The sequence below is a fragment of the Clupea harengus genome, chromosome 13, assembly GCF_900700415.2.
Source record: "Clupea harengus chromosome 13, Ch_v2.0.2, whole genome shotgun sequence".
Lineage (NCBI taxonomy): Eukaryota > Metazoa > Chordata > Actinopteri > Clupeiformes > Clupeidae > Clupea > Clupea harengus.
Window position 1 is genome coordinate 6,247,484 of NC_045164.1, and position 15,502 is coordinate 6,262,985.

The following is a 15,502-nucleotide window of genomic DNA, read 5'->3' on the forward strand; positions in this document are numbered from 1 at the left end:
TCACAAGGGGTTTCCTTATCTAAGAACCACAACAGAATAACAGGCAAAAAGAACAGAACACATATCTATCCCTGACCAAAGATGAACAGTTCACTTGACTTGGTCCCCGGGCGCTTACAAGCTGCCCACTGCTCCTGGGGGGTCCTGGAGGAAGGACAGTCCAGGATGGGAAAAGGCAGAAGATAAATTACTGCGACGTCAGGCCTGCGTGTGTGTGTGTCCTGTGTCGCCTCCATATATTCACGTGTGTGTTCCAGTGTGTTGTGTGTGCCAATCAAACCTGACAATTATTATATTTATTTATTTTTATTTATATATTTTATTCCTATTACCTTGCTGCTATTACACCTGAATTTCCCTACGGGGATTAATACAAGTTTATCTTATCTCTTATTATCAATAGCCAGATGTGTGTCTTTCCAAATCATATCCAATCAATTTACCACAGGTGGACTCCAATCCAGGTGTGGAAACATCTCAGATGATCAAGAGAAATGATGACCACCGGAGCTAAATTAAGTGCCATGGGTCTGAATACTTATGACAATGTGATATTTCAGTTTTTCCTTTTTAATACATTTGCAAAAAACTCTAACAGCCTGTTTTGACTTTGTCATTATGAGGTATTTGGTGTAGATTGATAAGGCTGCAAAAGAGAAGGAGTCTGAATACTTGCTGAATACAATGTATAATAATCATAAATCTCACTTCCACACTCTGCCCATGCATGTCTTTGAATTCTGCATTCAATCCCTCAATACAGTTGTGCACATTGCTGAAATGGTTATGTGCTGTGGATTTTTGTATCAGTGTTGGGAAAAGAGAGCATATTCAATCTCGACCAAAGTGCAAGTTTCTTCTTCTTGAACCAGGTAGTCCTAACGTAATCCGTACTCAGTTATCATGTCAGAGTGAACTATACTGAGTGAACAGGCGCTCAACCCTGATGCGGCTGATTGAGTATGCCCTTCGTCATCAGTGAAGTGCAACCAAACTTCTTTTCAGACTTTTTGTGCCCCCCAAGAGTTTTGGAGGTTTGGACCATCAACTGGCCACACGTAAAACATACAACGTTTTTGTGCGAAAATGTGATGAATACGAATGCATCGTTTTATTTTAGAAAATGCAGTTAAATTGAGAGTTATAATGCACCAGGCCCCGGAAATAATCTTTTAAAGTGATTGGTTTGCATCCACGCCTGTCACCGTTAAACCAGCATGTCCGGTTACACTCAAACATTTTCCACGTCAGTAGGTTTACAGGCTGAGTCGCCAGCATCAGATAGATAGCCGGTTAGAAAGCTACATTGCCAAAACCTCGTAGTAGGTCGTGAAATACCAAGCTAAGGCATGGATTTCATGTGTGCAGCTGTTTAAAATGTAAATGCTCAATCAACTGTAATGTTAAAGAGCATAACATCAATATTGTGGTCACTGAAATTGTTGTTTTTGGTCAATAGTAGCTAGTTGATTGGCTAGCTAACTTAATCAGTTGAAAATCTGCAGAACGCCATCTTGGATTCGCACCCGAACAGGTAAAGTATATTTAGCCAACAAGAGAGAACTGTATGCATTGTATTACCTGTTACATCTTCCGACAGACCGTGTGACCGTTGCCCTCAGTTGAAACACTGTGAAATAGCCTGGAAGCCAAACTAAAGACATTTCATTGGCATCTGCGAAGTCAGCTAACACTCATTGCTACCTTTCCGAGCTAGCTAGCATTAGTTAGCTTGTTAGTAGGTGTTTTCCAATGCTTAGCATTACCCAAGCTAGCTAGTTCGAGAGTTGAAGCTAGCTAACCCAGTTTGACAGTTGTCAAGTCTATCGACCAACCAGCTAATGATATTACTGAGCTCTGTCTTTTACTGATATATGTGATGACAATATGTTCCAGCCTATTTCGTCCCCGACGTAAGTAACTTATCAGATAGTCAGAAATGTAAAAATTGTCTAGTTTGGAAGATATTCAATTGGCTGTCAGAATGAAAATAAAGTTAGCAGCGACTGCCACTTGCTAGCCATGGATGTGGATACCTCGGCGGTCAGCTTGCAATTCCATTCTTTCATGTCTTGTGTACGTTTCCTTAGTATCTTCTATGTCCGTGAAAAGTAAAGTATTTATTACATTTATTTTAATGTGGTTGCTGTTAGCAAGTGTAGAGATGTGTCACCCTTTGTAGTTAGCTATGGTAATGTTATAGCACTTAGCTACTGCAGATAGCCGCTAACGTTAGCTGTTTAGCTTACTAGATCACCTCCATATTCACTGCAATTACGTGGCTGACATTACGTCTTCTTCTGAAGCCAGACCCATGTCAACCTGTGAGAGGCTAACAGAACAAGTTAGCTTGTAGGAGAGACTGATTCATTCACTTGGTGAAGTTATATCAGTTAGTAGTGCTTTAGCCAAATGTGCTGTGTGTCCATTTGGGGTTTTAAATGACCACAACCGATAGCTTGTTCTAGGGTCCTATTTGCGTCGGTGGATTAGCTCGAAATTGTTTGTTGACACGAACAGTTTGTCAACATTTCTAGTTCAGCTAAGGTGAGCCGTAGTCGAGCTCTTGGAGAAATCCTGAATGCACATCGTAAGAAAATGGACATGGCAACTGTTTCTGTATTCCCCCTTGCGTAAAGTTGTTGTTGAATTCATCGATTGAAGTGTTTGTCAAGTCCAAGCTTGGACTCTGTTACTGTTACTTTCATCATAGAAATTTGATTCACACTTAGGCCTATCTGTTGCTACTGGCATTTCATTATTTGCAGTATAGGTGGTAGAAATAAATATTGATCTTTTCAGATCCATAGCCCAGTCATCAGGTTGTCTTGTCCTGCTACATTTCTTGTGTAGTTGTTGATGGTGGAAAGTGGGAGTGGGAATTGCCACAGTGGCAACAACATGATACTATCACGATATTTTGGCCGTGATACAGCAAGTATTGCGATCCAATTCTGTGATGCATTGCGATTTATTTCTCCCTTATATTACATTTCGTAAAGGCTACTGGGAGTCTCTGCAGCCATCTTGGCGTGGTCAATTTGTTCTCGACTCCTTTACGGCTTCCTTTACAATTTCATCTGTGATGCAAGAGAAGAACGAGGTCTTGTGCCATCATGTGGACTTCAGAAGCAATGTTATCAGAGTAGACGTATGTACCAAAATAAAATGATGATAACATTAAACAAATATTATGACTATCGCTGTGTCGATATAATATTGTGCCCAAAAATATGGCAATACACTGTTGAAGGATTTCATACAGTAGCCTATGTAACGGTAGCCAGCGGGTGAAGTGCTGTGCACCTCCCATGCCTTAGGTTCGAGTTCAAGTATGGTGCGGGACTGCTTGTCTACACAACGCAGGTTACATTGGTGCCGTGACTTGGATGGGAGTGAGGTTTAAGGGGGGTTGCATGTAACTCTAGCCAGCGGGTACAGTGCTGTGCAGTGAGTAAAACTCACTCCCTGACACTTTAAGAGACCTGCTATTAACAGACGCTGGCACCCATGGGTTTTAGCCTCCTTGCTAGCACACCTGCCTCTCATTAATGAAGTTGTGAGTCTGGTGTGGGACTGTGCTCTACTACAATGCAGGTTACATTCAGATGTCCTTGAATGATAGTGGCAAGGATTCTAATAAAATGAAACTGACCGCAGATAATGACTGTGCCCACTATGCCTGGTGAGTGAGTTACATTTCCTTTCAAAATGTGCCTACAAAAGAGGAAATTCAGTACACTTAATCTCCATTTGCCACATTGCAGGCTGTGATTTTGACATTTTGACAAACAAACAAACACACATAGTAGAACAAAACATTGTATGTGGGAATAAATCCCTCCCACAAATGTTGGGCTAAGATTTGTGTGGTTTAAACATATTACACAACAATAATCATAATGCTTCATAATCTTTGGCTGAAGTTGGCCATCTCTGACAGTCTCTAACATCCAAAAGTAGATGCATTTGGAAAAAATATCAATGATGAGACTCCCCCTCCATGTGGTCCATTTTAATTAACCAATCAAAAAACTTCCAGAGGGACAGACATCCCTGCTCACCAATGGTGTTTGAGTGTTGTGTCTGTGCATGTCTGCTATGGCTAAAGGTGCAAGTGTAGTTCAAAGAAATGCTAATGCTAAGGTTGAAGGTAAACAACATGGCTGCACTTCCGTACCTCCGCAGTGTGTGAGTGAGTGGGCTGCTCCAGGGATGCTTCCCATGTCTTCATGGTTTCATATAACCAAGGGGGAAGCTATTGACTTCTACAGCGTAGGGGTGTGTGATGAGACGGCAACTCAATAACACACTGATATCCTGCCACTCTCTAATCTTGATGAACCACATCAAGGGGACAGCATGCACTTTGATACAAAGATAAGATTTTGACCAGATGTGCTGTCATACCTTACCATGGTGTTTAAGTATTTAGACAGTCTGAATCAATTGGATGTTGAGTGGGACTTAGCCAACTGCAGGTTTAATGTGGATAGACACAATTGTCATTGTCGAAATCAGACATATTTCAGAAAAAATGTGGCTGTGACTTGATTTTAGCCGTCTATACTGGCTTTGCCTTACACGTGTGGAATTGGTTATATGAATGTGTCTATACGTTGAAATATTTAAATGATCAGTAATCAACTATAAGCAGGAAGAGGAAATAGTTAAATGATGACTACTTGGGCCTGTGGTTTGATGGTAAGGTCTTTAAGCCTGGAGGCTCAGATGATTGTGTGCTGTGTTGAAGTGGGCCGTGTGGAATCGGGTAAACACTTGAGGTTCGCAAGTCTTAAGCTCTTCCTCAAACCCTTCAGAGAGTGTACACATGGCGCAGAGTCACTTTAAAAAACATTCACATTAAATGTATGTGCCTGAAGCTATCACATTATCTATCACATTTTTACATTTACTGCTTGAGTTTGTGCAGCTCAAACACTGAGACTCCTCACTAAGGCCATCTTCATCAGGGGTTGGGCAGGGTTAATGTTGCACATGAAAGGTACTCTAGCCTCATGCGAGAAACATGTGTCTAGGCTGGAATGCTGAACAGGGCCTGAGTGAGTTACTGTATCTCTGAAGGCCCTGTGCTCAGCCCAGGTTAATCCTGTGATTGTCAGATCCATGCTGAAACACCTCCTCAAATATTAACAAGGGGTCCCGCGGCTGCTGTTTGGCCACACTGATTGGCGTGGGCTTTGTGAAGCGCTAACCTGAGCTTGTAAGCTGATTTGGTTGTCAGATTGAACTGTACCTCTGACTTATCTCTGGCCAGGAAGATGTTTGACTTGTGGATTGATCCCATTGGCCTCCCGAGGAAAAGGATCTTGCCTATTCTACCTTTTTAAGCGCGGGATTTTCATGTGGCTTTTGTCGTATAGGCTTTTGCTTATCCATTTCAGAACAGTTTCCCTCTTGCTCTGTCTGTCTGTCTGTCTCATATATATATATATATATATATATATATATATATATTTCCCTTTCCCTTTGTCAGATTTCAACATGGTGGACAAAAATATCTACATTGTTCAAGGGGAGATCGCGACAGTAGTCGGAGCCATCAAGAGGAACTCCAGGAGCACACACACACCCCTGGTAAGAGTTTTGCTGTCTGAATGAGTGATGAATGCGCTGAATGTGATCATATGATGTGATTGCACATCCCAAACCTGTGGATTGTGGCTGTCTGGATCACAGAGGCTTGTGGAAAATAGAATTCAGCTTTATATTTTCACGGTTACATCATACATGACATATGTCTCATTGCAGTTCACATTGCATTCCATCTTGAATTTTGATTCTTGAAGCATTAGGATGTCTTTGAATCACAAAACAAGACTCGTGATCAATCCCAAGTTGTGAGCTCCCCAGTATCCTCTGGGTTTGTATTGCTCACATTTGACAAAGTTAAACGTTTGACTAGCTACGTGCTGCCTATACAGACAGGCTTTGGAGTTTCTGTTACGTGTCTATACGCTCATAATGTGTTTTAATTTGCAACAATTTTTTTTACTTTACTAATTAATATTAAATTCACCTTACAGGCTAGAAATATCTTACAGAGTCAGTTTCCTACTGTGCCTGATTGTGAAATTCTTGTTTGAGTAAGATTTATAATCTTTGCACAGGATGAAGAACAAGACCCTCTTCTCAACAGCTTTAGCCACCTGAAAGAAGTCCTCAACAACATTAAAGGTACGCGTTCACATTGAAATCTGTCCAGCCAGTCAAACCGATATAATTGAGCTGACAACTTTCTAAGCAGTTCTACCATGTCCATATCATCAAATCCATAGCAAGACTGTTATTATGTCACACGTTAGCAAAACCTGCAGCTCATCACAGAGGTCAAGTCAGCATTCCTTGTTGAAAGGACGATGTAGTGTCAGGTGAGGTAAGTCACACATACTGTAGCCTGAATAAGCAGTAGTACTTTAGATGATATCGCTACTTCATTTGCCATTTTAAGCAAGCAGCTAGCTGCCATTCTCCTGACTGCTCACCCAGCATGGGCCCAGAGCACACATGTTGGTCCAGCGCTGATGTGCATCTCTCTCTCTACATTTACATTTACATTTAGTCATTTAGCAGACGCTTTTGTCCAAAGCGACGTACAAGGGAGAGAACGGTCAAGCTAAGAGCAATAAAAAAAATCTTGTGTAACAATAAATACTACTTTACATAAGAAATAGAAAAACGACCTAGAAAGGAAAAAGAAGTGCAGGAATGTAACTGCTGAAGTGCAAGTTAAGCACTAGTCAAGGTGCCAGTTAGGAAGGGAGGTGCTCTCTGAAGAGTTGAGAGGCTAGAGAGGGACGCCCCTGCTCTGGTAGTACTAGGCAGTTCGTTCCACCAACTCTTTATGTCCTAATTTGTCTGTGGAGATCAGGGCAGCAGTCTTCATGGATTATTATCTTTTAATTGTCAACGACATTTGAATTATTGTTATTTTGTCTGTTTTGGTATACCAACGGCCACAAAAACAAGTTTTAAAAGAACCAAACACTTGGGCTCATGTTCAATGGTGGATTATCAGATGAATCGTTGTTACAGAGGCACTGATTATTCAGTGTTTGCAGTTAGCCGGCCTGGTAACTGTAGTATTGGAGTCTCGCCGCGTGTCTGTGTGTCTGTGTGTGTGTGTGCGTGTGTGTGTGTACAGTGGCAAGGAGGGACATGGGGAGACCTGCCTCTCTCTGTCCCAGGATGGCAGGACGAAACCCTATTTAGGCAGCTGCGCTCTAGATTTCCACTGAGGCTAGGGCTGGCCTTTATCGCCAGTCAATATTATCTTTGCCCATGTCCCACCGTTGGCTGTTTATTGTGTTTTTATCACCTGGAGGAGCCCCTTACAACCCAGAGGCTGTTTGCGTATCAGCTAACTAAATGCTCGGTAATGAGCGCCCATGCTAAGGTAAATGTTAGGTGTGCAAGTGTTCTGGGGTGGGTAAGGATTCTCCTACTCTATCAGTCATTGTTAAACTCACACAGTGCTGAGAAGAAGCTTAATTTGGCCCAGACAGTGTTTACTAATGATGGAAATGCCTGATTTGAGTGTTATCGGTACATTCCACAAAACGAAGATCAGAATGTCAAACAGCTACTTCGGTTTCCAATATATTCTTAGGGCTGAAACACACCAAATGCGTTTCTAAAAACGTGACGCTAGCAAAAGCATTGTTTCATATGGTTCCTTGCGTGTGCGCCTTTTATCCGCCGCGCGTTGTGTCTTTCTAGCGTTTTGAAATATTCTCAACTTTCCAGCGCAAGGCGCGAAGGCGCACCGCTCATCAATGTCACACTCGGCCCAGGCAGGTTGCGTACGCAGCTCCGCTTCATAGGCGCCAGGCAAAACAGCCTGGTACGCCTGCGGCTGTTTTTCCCAGCACACTTTGCCAAGGCGATTTTGAAGCGTATACGTTTTTAGAAACGCGTTTGGTGTGTTTCAGCCCTTGTTCTGCTGAAGGTTGTAAGTGCCTGGCATCCAGACTTCATTGCATCATACCTCAACTTGAACTTGTTTGTGAAATGGATGTGTGGGTAACGTTTGCACCAAGGCATCAAGTTATGGGTGGGTTTTGGGGCTATACTGCGGGGCTACCTGCCCTAGTAGAAACACAGATGGTTCTCGTGGCTTGAGGCTCCAGGCCATTAGCCCCGGTTGGGCCGAAGATAGCCCTAGCTTGCACTGGCCGGTTAGTGGAATCAGACAGACAGACAGACAGACATGCACACGCACACCCACACCCACCCACACGCACACGCACACGCACACGCACACGCACACGCACACGCACACGCACACGCACACAGATCAAAGTCCAATGAGATCTTAGCCATGATGGAGCCCTTACTCTTGCTTCTCTTAAACTGTTTAAAAGCCCTGTGTCAGACTGCAGAATGCCTGTGGCATTAGAAACAATGTGAATGGGGTAGGCAGATGAATGAATGAATGATTGAATGAACAGGTTCAATTAGATGAGTGAGTAGGCCATTGGTCGGTCTGTCTGTCTTTCATTTATTTAAAAATTATTATTTTTTTTAATATGTTTATTGAGCATCAACGATACAAAATGAGGAAAGAGATACTGAACAATGCTCACATTTTTTCAAATTTTACAATTTACAGCCCCCCCCACAATTTATAGTATCCCCCCGATTATAGGATGGGGGCAAGTTGTGCTTCCAGTTCAGCAAAATAAAGTGCCTAGCCAGGAGAGTGCAAAAGGCCATAGAGTGTCCTGCCTAAGATGTTGGTGTGTGGGATACCAAAAAGGGCAGAGAGGGGATGGGGATCGGCCACAAAATGGTAAGCCATTTGAAGAGTATCAAATATTTTGAACCAGAAGTCTGTAAGTTTTGGACATGACCAAAACATGTGTATAAGACCAGCAGGGGACTGGCTGCATCTATTACAAGTGTCAGATACATTGGGATAGATTAGTCTATGATTGGTGTAGTACGTTTTGTGTAGGAGTTTACATTGAATCAGCTCGTGCCGGGCACAAACAGAAGAGTTACGGACTAACTCAAATATGTTGTCCCACTGATCTTTTTCAAGATTGAGCCATTGATCTTGTTCCCATAAATCTTTTGTGTGTTGTGGGAAAACTGAAGTATTGACGTCCATTGCTTTAAAAATATGGGAGATATTCTCTCTCTTATTGGGGTTTATCATGAGAAGAATGTCTAACTAAGTCTGAGGGGGAATGTTCGGGAAATCAGGGTAGTTTTTTTGGACAAAATGCCTGATTTGAAAAGAACGGAAAAGGTGATACAGATAAGGGAGATAAAATGTAGCCGATAGGTCACTGAAGGACATGAAAGTCCCATTGTCATAGAGGTCATTAATAGATGTACTACCTCTCTCAGACCACAATTGAAAGGCAAGTCCTTAATGGATGGTTTGAAACTGTGATTATGGGATACCGGGGCATGAATAGAGGAACCTTGCAAGCCAAAATGCTTCCTGAATTGCAACCATATCTTAAACGACTGCTTGACTACTGGATTATTTGGTCTGTCTTTCTTTAACCCTACTCTAACTCAATGTGATTCGTGTAGTTGTTTGCATGTGTCTGTGTGTGCGCACAAATGTGAGTAGGCCAAACTACCCTGGGTGATCCACATTTGTGCCATGGTGTGGTCATCTCTATGCAATGGTTGTTTTGTCAGAGAGGAGAGATGGTGAAACAAAGAATGTGATGTGTTTTGGAGTCGTAACTATAAGTCTCAGCTCCTTATCCCCTAGTGCCCCCCCCCCCGCTCTTTCTCTCTTTCTCTCGTTTTCCCTCTCCTTCCCTTTCTTACAATCTTGCTCTGTCTTTCTCTCTCTATATCTCCGTCTCTCCCGCCATATCTTTCTCTCTCTTTCTTTCTTTCTTTCTTTCTTTCTCTCTCTCTCTCTCTCTTTCTCTTCTCTCTTTCTCTTTCTCTTTCTCTCTCTCTCCACCTCTCCCGCCATCTCTCCCTCTCTGTCTAGGGAATGCTGCTGCCTGTGAGATGGACAGGCACGGCTGGTTGAGGGGCCTGGGAGGAATCCGCCACGCTTTTCTGCCCGTCCTCTACTCATCTGTACCCTCCCCCTCTGCTCCAAAACACCAAAGACCTTGTTAGACCTTCTCCGCTCCTGTGTGTGTGTGTGTGTGTGTGTGTGTGTGTGTGTGTGTGTGTGTGTGTCATAAGGTAGCCACTTGTTTGTTCTGGTACTGCTGTTTGTTTGTTTGTTTGTTTGTTTGTTCCGGTGTTGTCGTCTCTCAACTGTAAATATCATCCAGTGCAGGGTGAGCCAGGGGAATCCGTCATATTAACTCCTCCACTGGCAACTGTCTGATTCAGTGCCCTCTCTCCACCAGTGGATGTTGTGGATGCCAGCGATGGGTTTTATTTGCTTTTGGTATCTCACGGCTTGAATCAGTTATAATAATTATAGAAGTAGTATAAGTATTCAGCATCAGTAGAATAGAACTTCATTGATAGCCGTTGACAGTCACAGCTCTTGAAACAGTCTGTCACCTGATCATCTCTTCCTTCACCTGCCCTCATGAACACTGTAATGAAGAACTAGACGTGCTCTGGGGTGCTTCAGTATGTTAAATAGGCAGAGATGTGTTTGCCATTAATCTATTGAGAGTCTCATGCTGATCGGTGTACAGCATAGTGAGGTGATCCTGTCCTAAGTGAGGCTTGAGACCTGTGTGTGTGTGTGTGTGTGTGTGTGAATGAGAGGCGGTGTGTGAGGTGGCGCCTGGCTCCAGAGTGTTACCATTTTTACGCCTGCGACCAAGAATCTGTCAAGTGTGACTAAACATTTTCATTATTCTCACCGGTGCGCTTCACATGTAGTGTGTGTGTGTGTGTGTGTGTGTGTGTGTGTGTGTGTGTGTGTGTGTGTGTGTGTATATGTAGTGCTGGTCTCTCTCTCTGTGGTGTTATTTTTTTCCACCTGCATTCTGCGACAGGCATTGCAAAGCAGGCGGTTGCCTCGGGCCCTGAGCTGGAAGGGGGGGCCCTGAGGACAGTTCATTAGGTTAGTCCACAGCAACGACAATTACGTGAGAACCCCCTTGAAATCTATGATTTCATACAGGAGACTACAATGACATGTCCAGAAACCTCCTATGGGGTCCCCATACCATTAGCTTGCTAGAAGCTTTTTATGAGGCTACAGCGCAGCAACAAACACCATGAAATGCAGCTACCTGTCATACTACTCAAAACAATTGAGCAGGTGATACGAGGGGAAGAAGACAAACAAAACAGTGGTTGGTGAGAATCTGAAATAGGTATGGCAACAGATTCATTTGTCCCTGCAGATAAATGGGTTAAAAATAAAATAATAATAAAAAGCAGTTAGCTAGCCAGCAACTTAGTACCTGTTTTTATGGTTGTTCAGGTCTGACGGTGTACCAAGCCTTAGCATAACCTAGGATGTAGCCAAGGCTGTAGATTAAGAATTTCATGAATATCTTAAAAATAGGCCTGTTGGTGGATGTGACCTTTGTGTTTTCAAAGCTAGCAGACCAAATACAGCTATGCTCTTTTCTCTGAAGGAGTTTTGCTGAAGTTTTGTAATTTTAGCCCAATAAGTAGGCCTACAGGTCTCCTGCTGAGGCCACCAGTGGGGGAGGTTGGGTCAGGCCTCTTTGATGGGGTATGAAAGCTCTTGGATGACAGACGAGGAGCTCGTTACAGCCCTGATGATGAACATGGGATAAACACCACTGTCTCCAGCCCTAATCATGAATAAATAATAACCTCTTCCAGTGTGGGTGTGTACAAGTGTGCGGAGGCCTTCGTCCATCCGTCTGTGTGCTGGAGCTGGCCTTTCTTTCTTTTTGTTTCTTTTTGTCTTCTGCTTAGTCATTTTTATCACCCTCTCGGTCTGTGTGTGTGTGTGTGTGTGTGTGTGTGTGTGTGTGTGTGTCTTTCTTTGTCTGTATGTCTGTCTCTTCCTTTCTTTCCTTCTGTCTGTCTGTTTGTCTTATCTGTGTTTCTGAATGAGCACAGGGGATCAGAGCAACAGTACACCTCGGGTACAAAGGTCACACACACACACACAACTAATCAAATTAAATGTGTGTGTGTGTGTGTGTGTGTGTGTCTGTCAGTCTGTCAGTCTGTGTGTGTGCGTGTGTTTGTGTGTCATAGGGAGTGTGAAGTGTTGCTCCCGTTGACTGAGTGTGTCTGATGGGTGAGGTGAGCCAGTTAGATATGGAAGGTGTATGTGTCTGTGTTCTTGCTGTTACTGCCTGTGTTGTGGAAGACCGTTCCTTTGATTTCAGTACTGCTTCTATTGTGTTGGCTATGCAACCTGCATGTCTCTTTAAGTAAAGTGTGTGTGTGTCTGAGAGAGAGTGAGTTTCGCTGGGTGGCCTGCACTCCTCACTGTCCCAGCTGTCATCTTACTGAAAGCTCGGTGATTCCATTCACACTGTGTATTCCATCCCCCCCATTCTTTTTTTTTTTTTTTTTACTACAAAAGACTCAGCCGAAAAAAATGTGCCGCACTCCCTAAAGACTCCCCTCACCCCCCCACCCCACCCCCCAATAAAGGTTCCATTCTCTCTGAGCCCCCCCCCCTCCAGTGGAGGGAGATTGACAGGACCATGTGCTAGCTTGCAGCTGGACTCATGTCAGCTCCAGCGAGGGGTGGGTAAATTTAGCAGGGAGTCCTGTCATCCACTGAGATAGATTGTTCTGGGAAAGGAAGTGTTGTCTCATTCTGCAAAAAACAAAAAAAAAAAAAGAGGAGAGGAGGAGATCCTGGAATGGTGAGGCAGTACAGTTTTTTTTTTTTTTTTTTTTTTTTTTTCTTCTCCACCCTCCCTCCCTGCCTCTTCCTCGTTTCTGAAACAGCGAGCTGTTCAGCTCCACAACTTCTATAACGACCCCCCCCTCCAAACACCCACACACACACACACACACACACACACACTCTCACACCGAGAAGGGCCAGGAAGGAGTTGGGCTCAAGCCACACTGGGGGGATAGTTCGGTTTGATTAGTTCTGCCGCTTGACCTAGTTGCTCAATTTGTGCATATCAGCTGTGGTGTGGAATATGCTAGTTATCACAGTGGACCAGTAGACTGGTTAGTCTTACAGGTGTAGTGGTATGTTGGTTTCTAAAAAGAAGCAGTTCACCTGCAAGATTGCCTCTGTTTACATGGACCGGGGTCAGGTCCAGGTAATATGCTGTACTCAGTGATTGGCGCATCCCCTTCCATTTGGCTGCAAAGTTATCTGAAGGATCCCAGCAAGGGATAAAGAGCAGCTTCTTTGACTTTAAATTCTCTTTTTATGAAAGAATAACAAAAGGGGAGGCCAGTGGTGACCCGTGTTCTTGTTACCTTAACTCAGGAGGTCATCAGTTCAATCTGCAGGAGATTCCCACTGCCAGCGTATCTACATCTTCTCCTAGGCATGCCACTCTAAAGCTGAACTCCGAGACTGCTGTTCTTGTCAAAGTCAGGGCAGAAGGAACTGTTTAAAGTTGCTTAAGAGAAATCTACTGATGAAGCAGAAAGTCTGCATTCTTCATGTGTTCAGTGTACACTGTGATTGTATGTTCACATGCGATCTTGAAGTCATAAGTGCAGCCCTGCTTGTCTTTGTTATTCTTTGTGTTCGGTTATTGCCCTCTGTTTTTGTATGTGCCTTGTGCCGTCATCTTTGAATATGATAGAACAGCTTGTAAAACCGGTTACTGCAATGTGTGTGCCCATGGCTGTGTTTGTGTTAATGTGTGTTCCTCTGTGTTCGTGACTGTGTGCGTATGTGTGTACGCAGTGGTGTTTCTGTTCGTGTGTGTGTGTGTGTGTGTGTGTGTGTGTGTGTGTGTGTGTGTGTGAGCACATCACTGCTGACAGCGCTAGCCCCTTGGACATGTGTTGGCTAATCCTCCGCTGCTCAGGAATTGCAAACAAACGTCTCGGCCGTGATGAATAGGCGTCTGGCCTCGCTGTTTTGTGTCTTACTCCGGCCACCATTCCCAATCCCGCACCATTCCCAACCCCAATGTCCTCCGGAAAGCGGGAGGATTTGCAGTGAGAAGGTTGCCGTGGGTGTGTCTTCCTGGTGAGCAGGTTGCTGGCTGGCGATCCCAGGCTCTGGGCCTGGTTAACTCCACAGAGGGATATCTAGCAGGATCAACCCAATCCCCCGTTGAATAATTCACCATTACCTTATTACAGAGCGCCACTGACCCTAGGAGAGGAGAGGAGAGGGAGCGAGAGACGCTCAGTCAGTTTTGTACCTGCTGTCCCTTTGTCTCATATATTTTATTTTTCTTTCTTTCAATTTTTTTTTCTTTCTTTCAATTTTTTTTTCTTTCTTATTTTACACTCAAACACAATCACTTTGTCGCTCTCTCTCTCTCTTTCTTTCTCTCCCTCCCTCTCATACACACTCTGTCTGTCTCTCATTTGATTTTCTCATTTTGTTATGCAGTGCTCAGCTCCAGTCTGGGGTTGTCACGTAAATCCACCCCCCCCGGTCTGAGAGGAAGGTCGGGTTTTTGACAGGTCTGCTGAGGCTGTAAATCCGCTCATTTTCATTCACACAAATACAGCGCTGAGATTTCTCACACCTCACACACGCAAAGCTTGGCCCCACCATGACTGACAGCTCTCCCTCTCTTCCTGTCTCTCTCTCTCTTTCTCTCCCTCACACACACACACACACACACACACACACACACACACACACACACACACACACACTTTCCCTTTCTCTCTCTCTCTCTCCTCTGTCTCTTTCTCCTTTTTTCTGTCTCTTTTAACAGTAACGAAATTCACAAGCACACTCTTAATTGACTGGATTTCGCCGGTGGGGTCGATGCGAGGGTGCGAGGGACTGCTGTTGGACTCGTTGCCGTGGCGCAGCGCTTTGATCGTTTCCACGGTGACCTTTCAGATAATTACCTTACCGTCCCCTCCAACAAAGGATGGCACGCTCAGCTGTCTTGTTAGGGCACAGAGAAATTACAGCAGAATGAGCTCGGCTTGTTTCTTCCCCCCCTCATTTTTTTTATCCAGTCAAGCTATACATCTCGAAGAGACTCAAGGACACCAGAGGAGTAATATATTAATACTAATGGCGTTTTTTAAACATACCACAGCTCCTCTTCCTTTTGTTATGTGTGGGGAAATTGGGAGCATTTGAAGCAACACTTTGGCCTCATAAAAAGTGATACAAATCATGCCGTTGCAAAACCTGGGCTGAAAATCAAGCAGTTTTGGTCTTTTATGGAGCGAAATGATTTCTTCTATTTATCAGCCTCTTTTAGCTCTGATCAGTCCCCCCCCCCCCCCCCGTGTCATCCTGTGCCGACGCCATCTATACTTAGCCCTGGCTGGTTAACAGTTAAGGTATGGTGACACAGTATTTCCAGCCGGGTGTCCGTGCGGCTAAAGATAAGCCCCGGGCCCTTCCATGTCCACGTCCCTGCGGGATTGATTTATTTGCCCAGCGGCGCTCTCGCACAGGCACTGCCAGCCT

The 15,502-nt window shown here is 44.1% G+C and overlaps 1 protein-coding gene across 4 annotated transcripts in view; it reads left to right on the plus strand.

Annotated features, from left to right (window-relative positions):
• The first annotated feature begins 1,227 nt into the window (after positions 1–1,227).
• gbf1 (golgi brefeldin A resistant guanine nucleotide exchange factor 1) overlaps positions 1,228–15,502 on the plus strand; it is an 84,196-nt gene continuing 69,921 nt past the window's right edge. For all 4 annotated transcript variants that reach the window (XM_031579168.2, XM_031579169.2, XM_031579170.2 and 1 more), the window contains exons 1-3: positions 1,228–1,534; positions 5,498–5,598; positions 6,132–6,198. In XM_031579168.2, coding sequence (XP_031435028.1) covers positions 5,506–5,598; positions 6,132–6,198 — 160 coding nt within the window. In that variant the 5' untranslated portion in view covers positions 1,228–1,534; positions 5,498–5,505. The remainder of the gene's footprint in view (positions 1,535–5,497; positions 5,599–6,131; positions 6,199–15,502) is intronic.